The 21,140-nt window shown below is 40.4% G+C and overlaps 2 protein-coding genes across 3 annotated transcripts in view; one reads left to right on the top strand and one right to left on the bottom strand.

Annotated features, from left to right (window-relative positions):
* The window catches only part of CA2H3orf49 (chromosome A2 C3orf49 homolog), a 17,174-nt gene extending 15,379 nt beyond the window's left edge, over nt 1-1,795 (top strand). The window contains exon 6 of the mRNA XM_053219131.1: nt 1,678-1,795. Coding sequence (XP_053075106.1) covers nt 1,678-1,710 — 33 coding nt within the window. The 3' untranslated portion in view covers nt 1,711-1,795. The remainder of the gene's footprint in view (nt 1-1,677) is intronic.
* The window catches only part of THOC7 (THO complex subunit 7), a 24,021-nt gene extending 2,881 nt beyond the window's left edge, over nt 1-21,140 (bottom strand). The window contains exons 1-5 of one of the 2 annotated variants that reach the window (XM_053219129.1): nt 20,980-21,139; nt 5,283-5,400; nt 4,169-4,296; nt 3,530-3,616; nt 1,139-1,196 (exon numbers count right to left, since the gene is read on the bottom strand). In XM_053219129.1, coding sequence (XP_053075104.1) covers nt 1,139-1,196; nt 3,530-3,616; nt 4,169-4,296; nt 5,283-5,400; nt 20,980-20,998 — 410 coding nt within the window. In that variant the 5' untranslated portion in view covers nt 20,999-21,139. Of the gene's footprint in view, nt 1-1,138; nt 1,197-3,529; nt 3,617-4,168; nt 4,297-5,282; nt 5,401-20,979 lie in introns of both variants that reach the window. The other variant, XM_053219130.1, reaches the window with a different exon arrangement.

Below are 21,140 nucleotides of genomic sequence, written 5' to 3'. Positions count from 1 at the left end.
TTTAAAATCTAAGAAGACACAGATAATAGGATATCATACCACCAAGATTTGACAACTTTTAATGTTTTGTCATTCTTATTTGACAAAATAAGTCTTTCTTCTCTTTTTCTTGGTAAAAGAAATAAAACACTGCAGATTAACTTGAGATACTAGAACCTTATTGCCTGTCCTCTATCTCAGGCCTTTTATCTTCCTCTACTCCCCAGTCAGGCAATCACTGTATCATTCCAACCCATATATTTATTTGTCCCTCTAAATTATATACAGTATTAGTAGATAATGAGGGGACGTTAACTTTATAAATGGTTACTATTCTGCAAGTATTACAGAAGATCAGGAATAATTTAAAATTCATTGTATGTCTTCTGTTTTTCTTTTCACTGATTGTGTTTTGAAATCTGAGCTTAAAAATTGTATAAGAGGCGCCTGGGTAGCTCAGTCAGTTAAACGTCTGACTTCAGCTCAGGTCATGATCCCACAGTCTGTGAGTTCGAGCCCCAAGTCAGGCTCTGTGCTGACAGCTCAGGGCCTGGAGCCTGCTTTGGATTCTGTGTCTCCCTCTCTCTCTGCCCGTCCCCTGCTCATGCTCTGTCTCTCTCTGTCTCAAAAATAAATAAAAGCATTTAAAAAAAATTTTTAAAGTGTATATCTAAAAAAAAGTGTATATCTAATTTGTTTTACACTCCTCATTTAGTATTCTACTATATGAGTACACCATATTTTATTTATCCATTTTAGTGTGATGTATATTATATGAATTTATTTTTTTAAGTTTATTTATTTTTGAGAGTGAGAGGGACAGAGAATCCCAAGCAGACTCCACACTATCAGTGCAGAGCCAGGTGTGGGGCTCGAACTCACAAACCACAAGATCATGACCTGAGCCAAAACCAAGAGTTGGATGCTGAACCAAATGAGCCACCCAGGTGCCCCTATATGCATTTATTTTAGACCTAGAGGCAGTTAGATTGGAGGAAGGAAAAAATTTAATCAAGCAGCATTAGAATATGTTACCGGGAAGATGTGACCCCTCCTTCTGAAACATATTTTGTACTCCCATAAAAATGGAAAACATAGGCTAGTATGTGAACATTTATGTATAAAGATTAGTTCCTTTCAAAGTAAACTCTAAACTTACTTTAGTGTCTCATGTCTGTCTGGATGATGCTGGATCACTTTTGCCAAAGCATCATATTCTGAAAGATATAAAAATGTTTATCAAATTAAGGTTTTTTTGAACCTGGATATGAAAACAAAATGTATAACATGACAGATCTCTCCTAATCACTTTCTGAGTGCATAAAGAAATAAAAAAAAAGTAAGGATGGAAAGAGTATTGCCAATGTCACTTGGTTGGCCTATAACTATAATCCATTATTTCAAAACTTTTTTATTTTTTAATGTTTATTTGTTTTCGAGAGACAGAGACAGAGAGAGAGAGCAAGAGGGGGAGGGGAGGGGCAGAGAGAGAGGGAAACACAGAATTCAAAGCAGGCTCCAGGCTCTGAGCTATCAGCATAGAGCCCGATGCAGGACTCAAACACATGAACTGTGAGATCATGACCTGAGTTGGAGTCGGACGTTTAATCAACTGAGCCACTCAGGTACCCCTATTTCAAAACAATTTTAAATAAGGACTTTTGCTCCCAATCTGTTTTTCCATTTACCTATCCCTAGGTAGGATATAAGAAGCCAGCAGAGTATAAGTGAACTTAAGCCACTATTGATCATTAAGCAGACTGATTCTGATGAGGATCTTACTACCTATTTGCCCAGCAAAGAAAAGATCAGCTAGGTAAATATATCCTATCATTAATTTTGGATCTTAACAAGGGCAAATTACACATCTCATTCTCATTCTAAAGGTAAAGATTTCAGAAACTTAGAAATGATTTAAAATTCAGAACTGATAAAATTCCTTGTTTCTGTTCCACTGAGACTTTCAGGTTTCCTTGTTATTTCCTGTTGGCCTTTCTTATGAAATGATGAATGGCAGCATTCATTTAAAAGCCTCAGTTAATCAGAAAAGGCACTGTAAAACATTTTTAAATTATTTTAGATTCGGTATTAATTATTAAATACATTGCTGTAAATTGGCCACTGAATTTGACCATATGCATTTTAGAATGAATTCAAAAAACAATTTTTTTAAAATAAGGAATTAAGCATCTTAATTGGTTCATTAAAATGTAAAATTCATTGTTTTGAAAATCAGCATATTAATTCAATAAAAGTGTGACTTAAAAAGTTTTTTTAATGTTTATTTTTGAAAGAGAGAGAGAGTCGGGGAGGGGCAGAGAGAGAGGGAGACACAAAATCAGAAGCAGGCTCCAGGCTCTGAGCTGAGAGCAAAGAGCCCAACATGGGACTTGAACTCACAAGCTGTGAGATCATGACCTGAGCCAAAGTCACATGCTTAACTGACTGTGCCATCCAGATGCCCCAATAAAAGTGTGACTTTTACTTCTTTTTTAAAGAGAAAAAAAATTTTAATATTTATTTTTGAGACAGAGAGACAGAGACAGAGACAGAGACAGAAATAGAGCACGAGCAGGGGAGAGGCAGAGAGAGACGGAGACACAGAATCCGAACCAGGCTCCAGGCTCTGAGCTGTCAGCACAGAGCACAACACAGGGTTCCAACTCACAAACTGTGAGATCATGACCTGAGGCAAAGCTGGATACTTAACTGACTGAGCCACCCAGATGCCCCAAAAGTGTGACTTCTAATAAAATTTTTTTAGATTACAAAGTAATACGTGATCAGTGAAAAACAAAAACAAAAACAAAAAACCCTAAGCCATAAAACCCCACAGCCCCAAAATAATAACCGTTTACATTTTCTATTTCCTTCTAGTTTTTTGTATATAGGTTACAATTGTGATTATGCATTATATTTTTTATCTTTCTTTCTTTCAATTTACATTATAGGAGAAGCAATGCCCCAGCCATTAAAAATTATTTTGGACTAGTTTTTATGGACTGCAATGAGGACAAACCCTGATTAAAAAACAAAAGAAATCAGGGCAAAACTAAACATTACTTCTCCTCTTATTAGATATTTAGGCAGCTTGCAAATGTTTGCTTGCTTTGTACTTAATAAAAACTCACTGAGCTTAAATTCTTTGTTTTTTTCTGGCAAGTAGTTCCGTGAAACAAATAACAAACAAAACCTGAGGTCTAGTGTATTTGTCTGAATTGCCTTTGCTGATTAACTGTAACATTATTTAGGCAAAGGGGTCTGAAGAGTAAAAAGAAAAAATGAATACTTAAGAAATATTTGGATAATCAATACCATCCAGCAAACAAACAAACAAAAAAAACAAAAAAAATATTTTTTTCCAGCATAGCCTTCCTTCTCCACTATTTTAAGGAATAGCATAGCTTTAAAGAATTAAGTTTAGCTCCTAATTCTTTTTAATAATTCAGGTTGATTCTTACTGAAGATTTTACCACACAACATTAAAAACTACATGAAAATAGTACTCAGTAATAAAGCATTTGCACACTAAATTCCACAAAATCCTTACCTTGGCGATTTTTTCGTATTCGCTTTGCTTGAAGAATTTGCTTTTTGCACTCAGCAATTTTTTCATGTGCTCCTGCAATGCTACATTCTATATGAAAAGGTTTTTTTTAAAGACAGTTGTAACAACATGTATAATCTCCATCCATTTTTAATTTTAAAATGTGTTTTTATTTAAAAAAAAATTTTTTTTTAACGTTTTTATTTATTTTTGAGACAGACAGAGACAGAGCATGAAGGGGGGAGGGGCAGAGAGAGAAGGAGACACAGAATCGGAAGCAGGCTCCAGGCTCCGAGCCATCAGCCCAGAGCCGGACGCGGGGCTCAAAACTCACAGACCGCGAGATCGTGACCTGAGTTGAAGTCGGACGCTTAACCGACTGCGCCACCCAGGCGCCCCTGAAATGTGTTTTTAAGTTAAGTTCCATTGCTAATAAAATAGATGCTGGTGGTTTAAAAAACAGCTGTAACCCTAAGTATTGTATCATATCAGAATACATTTTTGTAGCTAACATTTACTATATTCTATTAACATTGTTATTATTTTACCACAAACCAAAGAAAAATGTTAGCAGATATTGTCTCCTTTGGGTCATAAAAATTAAAATTACATGGACACATTAATTGCTTTAAGTTTCTTTACCTATTTCTTTGTAAATTTTTTCATAATTTTCCATTTCTCTGAGATTCATATCATATACCAGCAAAGTTTTCCCCATTGAAAATTCACATTGGGACAGCGTGCTGAGCATACGTTGGTACTGGCTGTATCTATTGAAAAAGAGAGAAAAAACAGAATAAAGTTTTTTGTGAAATACCAAAGTTGAACCATTATAGTACACGCCAAGATTTGGTAATTAAATCCTATCAAGTTCTAAGAGAATCCTTTGCTTTATTTAAAATAATTTTTAAAAAATTAAAAAAATTATAAAATAATTTAAAATATCTTTCCCTTATGTTTTCTTTCTCCAGATGTGATGTACTTGAATTTATAAACTGCTTTAGTTACACGTGCAAAGATGAGACCACTGTTCTTATCACTATAAGCTAAATTCAAACAACTGCTTGTTTGAATTTTGTTTAAAATACATTTTAAAATGTTTTCATTAAGATGTTTTTTTATGCTCCCAATTTTATTTTCACAATTTTTTCACTCTTTAGAAAGATCTATGTGAAAAGTTAATTCAAATGAGGGAAATTTTTCTAATGCAAGAAAAATTATTAAATATGTATAAACCCTTGCAACAACTATCTATTAGCTTATTAAAAAAAGAGAAAATTGAGGTGCCTGGATGGCTCAGTTGGTAGCACAGGTGACTTGTGATCTTGGGGTCATGTGTTCAAGCCCCATGTTGGGCCTACAGCTTACTTAAAAAAAAAAATAAAACAAAGACAATTTCATTTAGATACTTTGTCTAACTTACCTGCTAAAATTGACCAAATTAGTGAGCCAAAATTTAATTCTCCTTTCTTACCACCATACCTTCTGCACATTTTAATAAACATAAAATGTTTATTATTTCTATTATTAATTATTATTAACATTATTAATATTATTATTTCTATTATTATTATTCTATTATTTCTATTCTCTGAATAGAAAGAAAGACCAGAAAAATCTATAGCTGATTAACCCCAAATTGCCTCCACTGGACACTGAAGGTGAGTGAAAATCTGAAATACTGATAGGCTGTATACAGGGTTTAAACTCTTATCAGCCCACTGGTGTAGAAACAAAAGTGAGATGAAATAAATACCCCTCTTCCTGGGACCCAGAGTTGCACCATTTAATGAAACTTTTCACTAGCAGATTGATTCTCCGATCATCTCCAGCGCCGTCTCCATCAATGAGGAGGCGCTTCCGTATGACTTCGTCTGGAGGAAAGAAGAACATGAATTAAAATGATGGTCTGACTCTTGTTGACTTTCAGAAACAAGTAACTGATACCACTATTTATGCATTCATCCAAAAGAAAACCACTGAGATGTGAGTGTACTTCACGCCTCTAAACTGTGTACTTAAAGGTGGTTAAGATGGCAACTTTTGTTATGTAGGTTTTAACTGCAATTGACGTGTGTTATTTTTATGTCTCTGTCAAGACAGTTATTGTCTATTCTGTGCCAGGCAGTGTACTAAGGGGCCAGGTTACAGCCTGCGCTAATGGATCTGCTCTTGTTGGGTTGCTAAGCAGAAATCGTTTCCGGGGACCATCAAAGAAATAAGCCCAGAGTTCTTGGAGAGCTTTTTTTGGGAAAAACCTGTCCACACAGAGGGCTGAGGTGTTCCTATCTCTGACTAGTGTGAGGTAGAGGCAGAAGGTACAGAAAGAAAAGGTTTGAAAGAGGTAGTGGCAGACTGGGCAAAGAGAGGTGGGTCAGAGAAAAGAGAATGGGTTTATCAAAAAAAATGTGTCATTTAGTCATTATGTCTGCGATGTTTCTTTCCCCATGAAGGTTTTTTTTTTTTTTTTTAAAGCTAGGCTGTCTCAATCTTGCTCCAAGGAGAGGAAAAAGGATAAAACAGAAGAGCAGGGCAGGTAACGACGAGGAGCTCTAAGTGGGGCTCTTGTCGGCCTGTCCGGCAGCCCGGAGCTAGTGTTCTTGCTGGACAAAGTAATCCTGGATCATGACAAGAGAAAGGCAGGTTGAAACCCAATAAAACATAAATTTTCATCTACCAGATTTGCGAAGATCAAAATACCCGATAAAAAGGGTTGGCAAGGATCCTGAGAAAGTGCACTTACACACACTGATGGAAGGTACAGTGGCACCCTCTTTGTGGGGCAAATGGGCGACAACAAACAGTTTTTAAAACATACATCCCGGGCACCTGGGTGGTTCAGTTGGTTAAGCGCCTGACTCGATTTCAGCTCAGGTCATGATATCACGGTACATGAAATCGAGCCCCACATCAGGCTCTGAGCTTACAGGGTAGAGCCTGCTTGGGATTCTCTCTCTCTCTCTCTCTCTCTCTCTCTCTCTCTCTCTGCCTGCCCCTCCCCCACTTGATCTCTTTCTCTCCCCACTTATCTATTTCTCTTAAAATAAATAAATAAATGTTTAAAAAAAAAAAAAAAAAACTAAGATGCACCTACCTTTTTGACCCCGTAACTCCAATTCTAGGAATTCATCCCATAGATAACATCCCATAGATAACTGTGCACCCATGCACAGAGATAAATGTAAAGGGATGTTCTTAGCGTTGCTCATAGTAGAAAGATTGCAAAGCTAAACATTTACCAGTAAGAGACTGGTTAAATTATGAAACGTTCATATAATGTATTACACAGCCAAAAGAATAACGTGGATGTACATACTGATGCCCAAAAATCTCCTTTGATACATGAAGTGAAATGAAAACAAAACAGGTGAAGAGAAGCATACAGTTAGCTGTTATCTGTGTGGAAAGGGGGGAGGCTTTGTGTATGTGCATATGTGTGCACTTCGCACATGTATGTGTTTGTGCATTCAAAGAATATCTTTGGAAGGAACACAGGAAACTGGTAATAGTGCTTTCTTCTGAAAAAAAAAACAGTGCTTTCTTCTGGTGAAAAGGACTACAAAGATGAGAAAAAAATTGAATTTTCTGTATTATTTTGCAGAATTGTGTTTGTTTTTCATCATGTGCATGCATTATTTTTTTAAATAAATTTTAAAGTGTGAATAATTCCTGGAGAGCCTGCATGATGAATCAACAGCAAAATCTTTGAACAATAGTTCCTGTGTGTGGGCAGAAGTATTTGTGAGCGCAGGTGCAACGGAGATAAACTTTAGAAGGCAGGTGGCTGCAGTTTTAAAATCTATTCTGTGACAACATCAGATAAATACTTTTAGAATTGGGTTTTGTTCTCGGAGTCATGGCTTTGACAGGCAGCTCAAGTTATCGATTCATCAGGTATTTTAATGTTATACTTTAAAATACAAACTAATGCTTTCAGTTTTTGACCATCAACAATGTTATTTGAGGAGCCTCAGACAAAACAGTCCTTGAAGAGATTAAAATGCAGAAAATGAGTTGATTTTATTTTTTATTGCAAACATCCTCTAACTTTGTTAAAAGTTAAAGTAATCTCTACACTGGGCACTGGACACAGGAGCACCTGCTCCAGAGGGTGCATATTCTGATGTTTGATGCTGTTCCATTCCTTTCCTTTCTTTTGGTCAATTTGTTTTCTTTCTTTTCTTTTCTTTCCTTAAGTTTATTTATTTTGAGAGAGAGAGAGAGAGAGAGAGAGAGCAAGCACATACCAGTTGGGGAGGGGCAGAGAGAGAGGGAAGAGAGAGAATCCCAAGCAGGCTCCGCGACATCATCCAGGAGCCTTACGTGAGGCTTGACCCCACGAACTGTGAGATCATGACCTGAGCAGAAGTCAAGAGGCAGACACCTAACTGGCTGAGATACCCAGATGCCCCATCAATTTCTTGTTTTCTTATCTCTGCTCTTCCAACCCCCCCCCCCAACAAACCCCATCTTCCTCCCAGATATTGGGGCATCCTACTTTATTGAGGCCCAGGGATTTCAAATATAAATGCATTCAGGGAATAGGATATAGGAAAATTGGGGAATGAGTACCCACCCAAAGCGGGGAAACTATTACCACAGATGGCTTTTCAAGAGCTTTTTAAAGTTTGGTGACTAACTACAAATGTTTCAAGCACGTTTCGTAATCATTCCAGCTGCATATTTAAGATCTGGGTACCTTTATATATGCAATATATATATTATATAAATAATATAATATATTAATTATATAATTATAAAATTATAAAAATTATAAAATTTTACAATTATAAAAATTTCTGAAGAATGTTTTGAACACTGTACAGGCCAAATAAACTTGGGGAAAAGGTTCATGAGGTTCATGTCTTATTCATGGTTTCCTCCTCAACCTCTCACACTGTGTCTTTACACTTCTGATGCTCAATAAATATTTTTTACATTGGATTTGTGGTGCCTGCCCCAGACCATCTGCCCTCTGAAGAGCTTTGTTTCAATAAGATACTAACAAGGATCAGCAGGCAACCATCTTTATTTTCAGGTCCAAAGCCGAGATTTCTCTTCTTGTACAAAAGACAAGAATTCTTGATCAATGAGCAGATGTGTTCACACGGTACCAGGAATTCTAAGGATGTGAGATAAGGAATTGAGCTCTTTTGCTCTAGGTGGAGACATAACATGCATATGAACACAAATACAGAGGAGGCTGGGAATGTTAAATAAGTGCCGAAGACCCATAACAGAGGAGATTAGGAGGACAGCTCCCTTTGGCTTGGGGGGAGTTAGGGGAAGTGGAATTTGGGCTGCTCTCTTCATACTTAAAAATTACCAACCAAGAAAGCTCAAAGGTATTTTAACAATATCTACCTAAACTTCAAATGACATATGCCTTTGGCCCAAGAATGCTAGATAAACTTGCACATATGCAGTATGACATATGCCCATCAACAGGGGACTAGATAAACTTTGGAATAAGGATATGATGGAATACTATGAAGCCAAAGAAAAACAAAGAATGAGGAAATGTCTATGTACTGATACACAGAGCTCAGTTAAGATAACTTGATAAAGAGCAAAGTGAGGCAGTACGTATGGCATGTTTCCTTTCACATATAAATGGGGGGAAATGTATCCATACAGATACCCTAGAATGATATATAAGAAACTAATAGAAGGGGGGCGCCTGGGTGGCTCGGTCGGTTAAGCATCCGACTTCGGCTCAGGTCATGATCTCGCGGTCCGTGATTTCGAGCCCCGCGTCAGGCTCTGTGCTGACTGCTCAGAGCCTAGAGCCCGTTTCAGATTCTGTGTCTCCCTCTCTCTCTGCCCCTCCCCTGTTCATGCTCTGTCTCTCTCTGTCTCAAAAATAAATAAACGTTAAAAAAAAAAAAAAAAAAGAAACTAATAGAAGGGGTTACCAAGGGAAAGGGGCAGGGTAAGTGGGATAGAGAACAGTTTGGAAGATGGGGAAATATCTTTCTATATTATTTGACTTTTGAGCCATATGAGCACTCAAAATCTGTTAGCTGCTGTTTGAAAACGAAAGCTATGATTATGGTGATGGTATCACAGCTGTTTGCATATGTCCAGATGCAGTGAATTGTACACATAAAATATGCAGTTCTTTGTATAAAATTATACCTCAATAAAGCTGTTGGAAAACAGAAACAAAAACAAAGGGGGCGCCTGGCTGGCTCAGTCTCTGGGTTGTGAGTTCAAGCCCTATGTTGGGTGTAGATATTACTTAAAAAAATAAAATCTTTAAATAAATAAACGAATTTTTAAAAAGGAAAAAAAAAAAAGAAAAAAGAAAGCAAGCTAAAGTCCTTTCCCTGCCCCCACCACAGGCAGGGAGAAAGCTGTGAGCTCCAGCAGAGGTGGGGAATCAGAGACTGGATGTAAAATGTGTACACGTGAGAACATCAGGGAGGCTGCACAAATCTTGGGACCCAAGGACAGAAAGGCAATTAGAGGTCAGAATGTAGGCATCTCCACTAGTGAATGCCAAACCAGCAGACTTGGACCTTGCCGGTGGGCACCTGGGAACTGCTAAAGATTCAGGAGCAGGACTTTCTAGGAAGATGAAGCTGAGGACAATGTACAAAATGGACTGCATCTGGGAAAAGCCCAAAGGCAGGGGAGCTATGAGGAGGCTACCAAGGCACAGGCAGTTGGAGGTAAAATGGCATGAAAATTAGAGATTAGAATCACAGGTCCTGGGGCTCCTGGGTGGCTCAGTTGGTTAAGCAGCTGACTTCAGCTCAGATTATGACCTCATAGTTCGTGAGTTCAAGCCCCGTATGGGGCTCTCTGCTGTCAGTGTGGAGCCTGCTTGGGAACCTCTGTCTGTCTCTCTCTCTCAAAATGCCAAGGTGGCCTGAGTAGGAGTGTGGTCAGACCAATTCTGGTACCACTGGGGATTCCCTGTCAAGGCAGTTCTGGGCCCTTCTCCCAATTCAGTCTCTTCCTTCAAAGCCAAACCCCTGGGCCAAAGTCAAAAACTGGGACCAAACATACAGTGTTTGCTTTGTGTGTGTGGCACCAAACTTCACTTCATCGATAAAATGGGAATAAAACTTCTTCCGTAAAATGGGAACAGCATCTCCACTGTGAAGGAACGCTGCTGTGAAACTTCACAGAAATGAAATTACACAAAGGAGCACAATGCCTTTTCATGGTGGGAAAGCAAGAAAAAGAGAAAAAGAAAGTTACTTATATGTTTATTTTTTTTAATGCTCACTTATTTTTCATTTTTTTTTTTACTTTAGAGAGAGAGAGATTGAGTGGAGGAGAGGGGCAGAGGGAGACAAAGAGAATGAGAGAGAGAGAAAGAGAGAGAGAGAAAGAGAGAGAGAGAGATTGCGAGCATGGGAAAGGGGCAGAGAGAGAGAGAGAGAGAGAGAGAGAGAGAATCTTAAGCAGGCTTCATGCTCAGCATAGAGCCTGACACAGAGCTTGTTCCCACGACCCTGGGATCATGACCTGAACCAAAATCAAGAGCTGGAAGCTTAAACGACTGAACCACCTAGGCATCCCATATGTTAAATTTTTTTAAACATTTTATTTTTAAGCAATCTCCATACGCAATGTGGGGCTCAAACTCACAGCCCTGAGATCAAGAGTCACTTGCTCTACAGACTGACCCAGCCAGGTGCCCCTGCTTATGTTAAATTTGATCCACAACTTGTACCATCCTAAAAATCTTGAGAAGTGAGTAAACATTGTGGAAGGTATATCTGTAGATACATCTATAAAACTACACAGGTATATATTAGATACTTACGCATACAGAGTTTTAACCGGTTAGGATTTCTCCCAAATTTGCTTCTATCTCAAGCTTCATATTGCAAGGTCACAGTATTTCTTTTTTTCAATTTTTTTTTTTAACGTTTATTTATTTTTGAGACAGAGAGAGACAGAGCATGAACGGGGGAGGGTCAGAGAGAGAGGGAGACACAGAATTGGAAGCAGGCTCCAGGCTCTGGGCCATCATCACCCCAGAGCCCGACGCGGGGCTCGAACTCATGGACCGTGAGATTGTGACCTGAGCTGAAGTCGGACGCTCAACCGACTGAGCCACCCAGGCGCCCCAAGGTCACAGTATTTCTAGCTTAAACTGCATAGACAGTTGTTGCCTAGAAAATTCTCTGGGGATAAAAATTCCTGAAATAACGTAAATAAAATAGAGCACAGCTCCAACAGCAATAAAATAAAAGGGTACAGTGTCAGTTTGAAAACAGCCTTTTCTTTTTAAATATAAAGATGGGCTGCTGATGGTTCCCAACACAAATGACATGAGCATTGTTATTTTTAATGATGCCTCATCAATTAGCGCTAGACTGAACCACCTAAAATATGCTTTGTTTACTACATACGTTGACTTCAAAAATTATCATCATGCTCGAAACTATAAGCAACTTAAATGCTAATATTAATAATTTGGACAGGCCTTGGCCCACCCTATAAAAACAGTAGGCATGGCTTAGAAAACTATTTTAATGATGCTATCAATATTATTCCTTAGTTGTCATGATTGCTTTCTTTACTGACTATGAGGACCAGTGCCATCTGGAAAGAGCTTTTAACCCCAAATACCTAACATTTGTCCTGAGATGGTGGTTTTCCGCCTGACTTTAGGATTATAGGAAGATTTCCTACTGGATTCAGTTATATGTTGTGCCACAGTTATACCCACAGTCTGCCATTCAAAATCACTTTAAAATCAGTTATGACACATGTATGCCGACAAGCAAATATTTACTCGCAAAATTGGGATGCATTTTGGACCCCTTTCTGTCTTATATACTGACCTATTTACTACCTAGAAGAAATATGTAATCACTTAAAACACCAAATAATCCTCAAAAAGCCCTTGCAAGGGGTTAGATTTTTAATACCCCATTTTCTATAAACAGAGAGGCAGGAAGAAATGACTGCTTTACAGTCACGAGAACAATTCCCCTCCTCCAAGCCTCGCGTCAGTTGACATGGCCATTTTAGCTGTGCTCTCATTTTATCCCGGAAAGGACAATCTCTCATAAACCCAGACTAACATTCTTTTCAAAATTCATCATTGTTATTAAAACCCTGATTACAAAACAAGGTTTCAGAACACCTTGGGGCAAATATTCAAAATAGGAAAAGAAAAACAATGGAAGATAATAGGAAAATGGAAGGTAATGGTGGGCCAACTTTCAAAACACTTCTTTAGGGACAGGTCAAGGCTTCACAACCAGTGTCAAGGGCCTCACGGTGAATGTAACTTCCTCCTAGGGCTAAGCTCCTCTCAAGTGTGCCTCCCTAAACTGCTAGACCTTATAGCAACCTATAAGATTGCTTAAAAGCAACCTCACCTGCTTTTAGGAAATAGCAATTCTGTGACCTCCCAATGAAGATTAGCATTTCCTTTCTAAAGGCAGTTTAGCAAAGAATTCTGTTAGCACAGAAATGCACCACTGAATTTTTCTTGGTGTTCCAAACCAAGAAACTGGTGGATCCAAACTGAAAACCAGAGGGATAAATTTTATTTAACACTTTGAGACAGGGTGAACTTGAAACAGCGGGCTACTACAGCAATGTAGCAATATGTATCAAAATTAAAATACGTATATTCTTTGACCTGACTTCTAGAAATTATTCCCACAGGTGTGTGAAGGTATCTATACAAGTATCTCTATTAGACACTACTTGTAAGAGAAAACAACTGGAAATAATTAAGTGCTTGGCAGAGAATTAATTTTAAAAATATAACAGAATACTACACAATTGATACAAAATAATGAGGTAGAAAGAGCTTCAAGATGTAGTAAAAAGAGTTCTAAGATGTAACAATTATAGAAGTATATAGCACAGGTGTGCCTGGTGGCTCAGTTGGTTAAGCATCCAACTCTTGTTCTCAGGGTCATGAGTTCAAGCCCTGTGTTCAGCTCCATGCTGGGCATAGAGCCTACTTGGAAAAAAAAAGTGTAACACAGAAGAGTTTGTAAATGTTTGCATAAAATTTTAAAGTATACATACATAGTGGCCTACGACTAACATATATATAATGTTTGCAATATGCTATGTGTTTTTCACATATAAACACGTTGAATCTGCACGATAGCCCTATAAAGTAGATAGTACTACCCCTATTTTACCCGTGAAGGAACTGAAAGTTGCTCAGATTAAATGTCACCGGAAATAAGGAGTAGAGCTGAGACCCAAACTCAGAAGTTTGGCACTAGAGAAAGTGCTTTTTACCCTTTACAGGCACTTAAAAATCATTCTGAAAAGGTGCACGCACACACACAAAAACAGTTTCTAATAATTACCTCTGGGAAGAGGGATTAGCCACGGAAGGTGAAGTGGGGAGGGTTTTCACTTGTCACTTGATGCTTTTTTCTCGAATTGTCGGACATGCATTACTTTTCTTTTTAAAAATACCAACAGTGGTTATCTGGAGAGTGAGTTTATTGGTCATTTTGAGGTATTTTTCTTCATCTGCATTAAAAATTCTATTCTATGTCCTTTAATAAATCTATCATGTGTTAACAAGAAAAAAGGAAACTTTTGACCAATAACAAAAGGAAACCAAAGGAAAAAAGGAAACTTTTGACCAATAACAAAAGAAACTAGGGCCGTGCAAAACCAGTGTGCATGCAGACTGCTGTTAGATTTATCACTGGATCACCCCTGCTTATGGGTTATTAGGCTGAATTATGTATGTCTCATTGTTTTAGATTACTTATGGTAAAATAACACGTAGCCCCTCCTTTCAAGAAGCTTAAAATCACTAAAACAATTTTGAAGGCCAACAATATCAAGAAGTCACAAAAAGGCAGTGGAAAGAACAGTAAATATGACGGTTTGCTTTTTCCATGTAAATATTGATCTCTTGTGAGATACTTAGAGCTAGTCTAAATACATTGCTGATGCCAAAGTAAATTACTTAAACCAAAATTAAATTTAAAACAATTTTAATAAAGCAAAAATAATAGTGTTGAGGTCCTTTGTTTATCTCTAGATTTACTGAGACGTTTAGAGAAAGGTGCTAATAAAGTCAAGATTGAAACTCCAATCTTGCTTTGAGAAACCATGTTATCTTAGCTAAAGAAACATTATTTTATAGTTGCACTGTTAAGCCCTGTGCTGGGATCACAGCTGAAGGAACAAAGTGGCCAAACTCCATGACCACGAATGGAGTCATTCATTGATCCGCAATTGAAATAGGAATAATAGCAGCGGGCACTTGTACAGCATTTATAAGCTCCTATTTGATGACCATACATCCTGTTTGTTCCTTTCACTCTGAAAAGTTTGGACCATAAATTTGTCCTTCAATTTCGAAGTGCTTATCACGCCTCACTCTTGAAGAAACCCTATAAAGTGCGTATTACTATCTTCTTTTTACCCAGGAGTAGTGTTGCCTCTGCAGTCACAGGAAAATATACACAATCACATTATTAGAAAGTGATAGTACAGCTGCACACTGTTCTGCATATTGTTCACAGGCATGTTGAAAACCATTATTTTGGGGCGCCTGGGTGGCTCAGTCGGTTAAGCGTCTGACTTCAGCTCAGGTCAGGATCTCGTGGTCCGTGAGTTCGAGCCCCACATCGGGCTCTGTGCTGACAACTCAGAGCCTGGAGCCTGTTTCAGATTCTGTGTCTCCCTCTCTCTCTGACCCTCCCCCATTCATGCTCTGTCTCTCTCTGTCTCAAAAATAAATAAGCGTTAAAAAAAATTTTTTTTACCATTATTTCAAGTTGTAACAAGCATGTATTCAAGCATTATACTTCCTAATTAAAAAAACAAAGGCATATATACAGTAGAATACCACTCAGCCATAAAAAAGGAAATCTTGTCACTTGCAAAAACATGGATAGACCCTGAGGGCATTATGCTAAATGAAACAAGTCAGACAGAGAAAGACAAATACTATACGATTTCACTTACATGTGGCACCTAAAACACAACTGAAAAAACAATAAAAAACAAACAAACCCATACAGAGAACAGATTAGTGGTTATCAGAGGGAATGGGTTATTGCAGGATAGGTGAAATGAGGGAAGGGGGTCAATTGTATGGTGATGAATGGTAACTAGGTTTATCAAGGCAATCACTTTGTAGTGCATTCAAATACCAAATGATGTTGTACATCTGAAACTAATATTATGTACTCAATTCATCTCAATTAAAAACACTACCGTCCAAACCAAAAAGCTCTGTTATATGGAACGTAGAGCCACAGCCCGGCTCCCTGCCACCCCTTTCCCATCTCCCATATGTGCTCTGGCACATAGATATATATACCTAATGTTCTCTGTACTGTAAGAAGTGCTTTTGAAATGATTCTATCAGGGTACTAACACTGTTTAACACCCTTTAAATTAACACACACAAAATACAAACTGTGAATATAGTTTAAATTAACAGTGACACCATTTAAACTATTTTTGCAGTTCGCTAAAATACTGGGTAGCAACAGGGGGAGGAAAGAGAATGGCTTTGCCAAGAACTAGCTATGTGACAGTAAGTCACTAACTTCCCGGGACCTCTATTTTTCCATCAATAAAATGGTAGTGTTGGTGATGATATCGATAGTTCAGTGTCCACTCTCCACTTCCCTCTGAGGAGGGCACTTTCTCAAAGTAACCAGTGTCCTTGTACAGGGGACAGGGAATAAAGAGCTTCTTCTCCAAGAGCTCCCAGTCCAACTGGATAGGCAAATCCGTATGTAAGGATTACATGAGGGCAAGGCACCTTGCCAGGCACCGCAAATCTGTAAGAGGGCATTAGCGGTCCTTTAGGCTCCAGAGACATAATTTTTCAGGATGACTGAGCTATCCAGGTCACTCCTCCATCTTCTTTGCTGCCATCATCCTAATCCAAAATCACCTCGACTCTTGGAATGCTTCTTGTTGGCCTCCCTGCTTTGATTCTTACCATCCTAGAATTCATATTATACACAGGAGCCCCGAATGATCCAAAAGAAGTGTGGGAGGGGTGCCTGGGTGGCTTAGTCAGTTGGGTATCGACTCTTGATTTCGGCTCAGGTCAATGATCTCATGGTTCCTGAGATTGAGCCCTGCATTAGGCTCTGTGCTGTCAGAGATTCTCTCTCCCTCTCTCTCAAAATAAATAAATGTAACAACAAGAACAAAAAAGAAGTATGGGATCACTAATTTTTCTGCTTAAAATCATCCAATCATATCTAAGTATCAACAGAAGACAATCCAATCTCCAAGGCTCTTGGCGAGCTCCTGTTTACTTCTCTGACCTCCTTTTCTAGCATATCCCTCCTGGCCCACCGGGATACTAGCCCTTATCTTACTCCTTAACCTTATTCCTTATCTTCTCTAAAGGGCACAGAGCTTATTTTTGCCTCAGGCCTTTGCGCTAGTTGTAGCCTGTCTTGTATACTTTCCTGGGTTCTTCACAGGGTTGACCCCTTCAGGCCTTACTCTAAAGGTTACTTTTCAGAGAGATCATACCTGACTATTGGCAGCCCTCCCCCATTATTCTTTCATATTCCATCCAGTTCTTTTTCAGAAGTTATTTCAGAACTTCCTTACGTTCTTTCTCAGAAATGATCTTACTTATTTGATTTTTATGCTATTGCTTCTGTCCCTCAAGCAGAAGCCAGGTCTTCCTTGGTAGTTTACTGCTATAGACAGCACCCCGAATTGGGACTAGAAGGTATGTTGACCTATCATACCCACTCCTCACTTCTGCTTGATTTTTGCCAAAAGCCCATTTGAGGAAAACCATGTTTACCGTATCTATAGTTCAGGGTCCATATTGCCTGAAAAAGTTATATTTCATCCTTTCTTCTATGGTCTAAGAATTCTTAAAACAAATTAGCAAAAAAAAAAAAAAAAAAAAAACCACAAAAAAACCCCACAAAAAACCCTCCAAAAAAACAAAACAAAAACACACCTTGGTCTGAATTAAGGCAGACCAGTAGAAGTATTCACCTAAACCACATGGCTTATTGGCTTTTGGAGGCCTTTCTAAATTGTGAGTTAGCCTTCTTTGACCTAGTCAGGGATGTGCTAAGTAACAGCCCTATGATCATCAGTGCTGATAAAAGGTTATAGATAGGATACTGCCTTGTCTTTATGGAGCCTCTACAGATCAACTTTTTCTCTAGTGTTTAAATCACAAAGAACTGCTTACCCTGTGTATCTAATGTTGCCTTCTCTCATGTACACGAGATCACACAGTGGAAGTGGACCAGGTTCTGCCTCTTGCTATGAACTAGTAGAGTCACTTCCAGCTGTCTTAATTAATGTACCAGATTTTACCTCTTGCATTTTGAAGATCATACACTTCTAATTCCTCTAGTCTTCCTTACTTTCAGTGCTCTGTTTTGCCATTTTCTCATCCATTTTTCATGTTTTCATATTACGGTGAACTGCCTTAAATATTTTCTAGAATGTATCATTTAAGTAAATTAAGTACTGAGGGCTACAACAGCAACAGGCATAAAATAATATGGTTAACAGGTGAAAGATTAACTGGTTCTAAAAAGAGAGGAGGTGAATATTTGAGGTGGGTCTTGAAGAATAAATGACAGTTACCAGGCTGGAAAGGGTAATCTGTGCAAATACAGAGATAAAGAAGACACAGCCCTCATCAAAGGAAAATGGAGAAGAGACGAGAAAACCAATTCTTATATTTAATAGTCTTTGCTGAACATTTCTATATGTTGGACTCAGTGCAAAGCACTTTACAACTTTTATTGCATTTAAACCTCTAAACAACCCTTATGAGGTAGATTTTATTATTATCCCCATTTATAAAGAATAAAACTGAGGCCCAAAGAGGTTAATTAACCTACACCAGGTCAGACAGCTTTTAAGTGATGAAGTAGGGATTCCTGTGGCCTCTAAGGATATGTGGGGGGTGGGGCATTTGACTGAAGTTACTACTGTTTCTAGAACTCATCTTCCCTTCCCATCTTCCATGTTGACCCTACCTCAATAAATAGAGAAGTAGTACATTTAGCACATACTCACTCAAATCAGCAGCCTGGATTAATACTCAGTTCTTCCCCTTACATCCACTCAATCAGTCCTGGCATTCTATCATATTCTACGTCTCTGTATTGTCTGAGCTCCCGTTATCTCTCACTAGGACTAGAGTAGCAGTAGCTGAGAGACTGGATGCACAGTAGTGAGGGACAAAAACTCTGCAGTCAGACTGCCTGGCTCTGAGCTCAGGCTCTATAACTTACTAACTGTGCAAACTTGGGCAAGTTACTTAACCTCCTTGTGTCCCAGTTTCATCTGTAAAGTGGAGTTAATGATTAGAACACTCCTTGACGTGTGATGAATACTATACAAATGTTAGAGAGAACCTAACTCCTTGCTTCCCCTCATTATTCTTCACACAGTAGAGTGGGGTGGTGGCTTTTTTTTTTTTTAATGCAAATCTGATCATACCACACCAATGTTAAATTGTTTCCCATTGCCCTTAGAAATCTCTGGCTATAACATTTTTTTTTTTTAATTTTTAACATTCATTTTTGAGAAATAGAGAGGGCGTGAGTAGGGGAGGGGCAGAGAAGAGAGGGAGACACAGAATCTGAAGCAGGCTCCAGGCTCTGAGCTGTCCGCACAGAGTCCGACTCGGGGCTCAAACTCACAATCTGTGAGATCATGACCTGAGCCAAGGTTGGAGGCTCAACAGACTGAGCCACCCAGGGGCACCGCAACTTTGTAAATTCTAGCCAGCATTGGTCATCTTTGAGTTCTTCCAACACTTTGGGGCTTTTGCATAGGTGGTTCCCACCTGGAACACGAGTCCAACCACAACTATTTATTTTTCAAAAATGTGATTAAGGTGGCTTCTTGAGTTCAAGCCCCACATTGGGCTCACTGCTTGTCAGCCCGTTGGCACACAGTCTGATTAGGATCCTCTGTCCCCCCTCTCTCTACCCCTCCCCAGCTTGCACTCTCTCAAAAATAAATAAATATTTTAACAATGGGATTAAAAGTAACTGTCTCACGGAGGCTAATCTTCGAGAATGGATAAGCCATCTTTGCTACATGCTGCTATAGTTCCCAAACTTGTACTTCCCCTGTGGAAACATATGCCACCCTTAAAACTAATTATCCAAGGCGTCTTTCCACCAGAGTGCAACCTGAGAGGGGGAAACAGTCTTGCCTGTTGGTTCTGGACTGTAATTCCAAGGCCTAGCCCAGATGGGGTAAATAAAACTGGAATGAAGCAAAGATAAAATTTCCCATGAAGCTCCTGGACCTCTAAGTAAGCCTCCCACTTCACTACTTACTGCAAATGCCCGCTTATTACTCTTCTTCCCATTGCTGGCCCTTTCATGTGGGGATCCTGTGGACCCCCAACTTTTCACAAGTGGCCTGTCCACAGGCATCTACCCTTACTGGTCAGCAGCCCTAGACATTCCCTTCCCACATGGTAAAGGACTTCCTTCGTCCTTAGGTTCTCCCTCCAGCGGCCCATCAGGCCTGTCCACCTTCCCCAAGGTGGCCCTCTGTTTTATTTCTGTCCAGTCCACAGACCACCCCCTGGGTCTCTCCTCACCAGGGCCCACCTTCCCTAAACTGTCCTCACAACTTTGCACAAACCCAGCCTCTGCCTGCCGACCCTCCCCCCATTCCTGCCCACAGACCACCGTACCCAACACATAAACACACACACTCACATCTTTTATTGTCTTGATCTACCCTATCCCCGCACTGGCTCCTCCTAAATCCCCCAAGTCCACTCTTAAGATTGTCCTCCGCATACTCTGTCGACATCTATCCTTTTTAGATAATTGTCCCTAGTTGCAATCCAGGGCTAGTTCTCAGGCACCGCTGCCATCCGCCCCACTCTCTGGGCCCACCCCCCCCCCCACCTGTCCAGAAGACCCCTGCAGGTGTCACCCTCTGTACGCTGACACCCCTAGAACCGCCCTGGAACGTGTCTCTTTGTCCGAGCTTGGCCCGAAACCTCGTGTCCTCACTCTCCAGCCCCTCCGAGGCCCTCCGGACCCCGGACGGCAGGGTCTCCACCATTCCCTCCCCTTCGCCACTGCTCGGACCCCATATTCTCACCAAGCGCTCCCTCACCACATCCGCCGACGGCCCGGACCCCTTCCTGGTACCATCCGCCCACGCACCCTGCCACCGTTCCCGGCCGCCGCCCCCCCCCCCCCCCACGTGTGCTCCCAGCCCCGCGACCATACTCCCAGCACACCGTCCCCCAGGCCCGGGGCGGACTCCGGCCGGGAGTCCCAGGGGCAGATGGGCCCGGGGAGAGGCCCGAAGGACTGGGGGGGGGGGGGGGGGGGGGGGAGAAGCGGCCGGGAAAGGCCGGCTCTCCGAGGGGGTCTGATCGCGGAGGCCGAGGGGCTCCCGGAAGAGGCCGATGAGGCCGGGGGCCTCGGGGAAGGCCGGGGAGGCCGAGGGGTTCGGCGCAGAGGGCCTGTGTGGCGGCGAGCGGGCCTCACCGTCAGTCACGGCTCCCATGGCGTGCGCGGCGGCGGCGGCGGCGCAGGCTGAGGCGGCGGTTGGCGGCGGCGGAGGTCAAACTCCCACAATGCAGCCGGGTAAACAGCCATGGAGGAGGAGGCGGCGGCGCCCGCGGCCGCCCGCTCCGACGCCTGAGCCG

Source organism: Acinonyx jubatus, chromosome A2 (genome assembly GCF_027475565.1).
Source record: "Acinonyx jubatus isolate Ajub_Pintada_27869175 chromosome A2, VMU_Ajub_asm_v1.0, whole genome shotgun sequence".
NCBI lineage: Eukaryota > Metazoa > Chordata > Mammalia > Carnivora > Felidae > Acinonyx > Acinonyx jubatus.
Note: the sequence above shows the minus strand (reverse complement) of the source record. Positions and strands in the feature narration are given on the sequence as shown.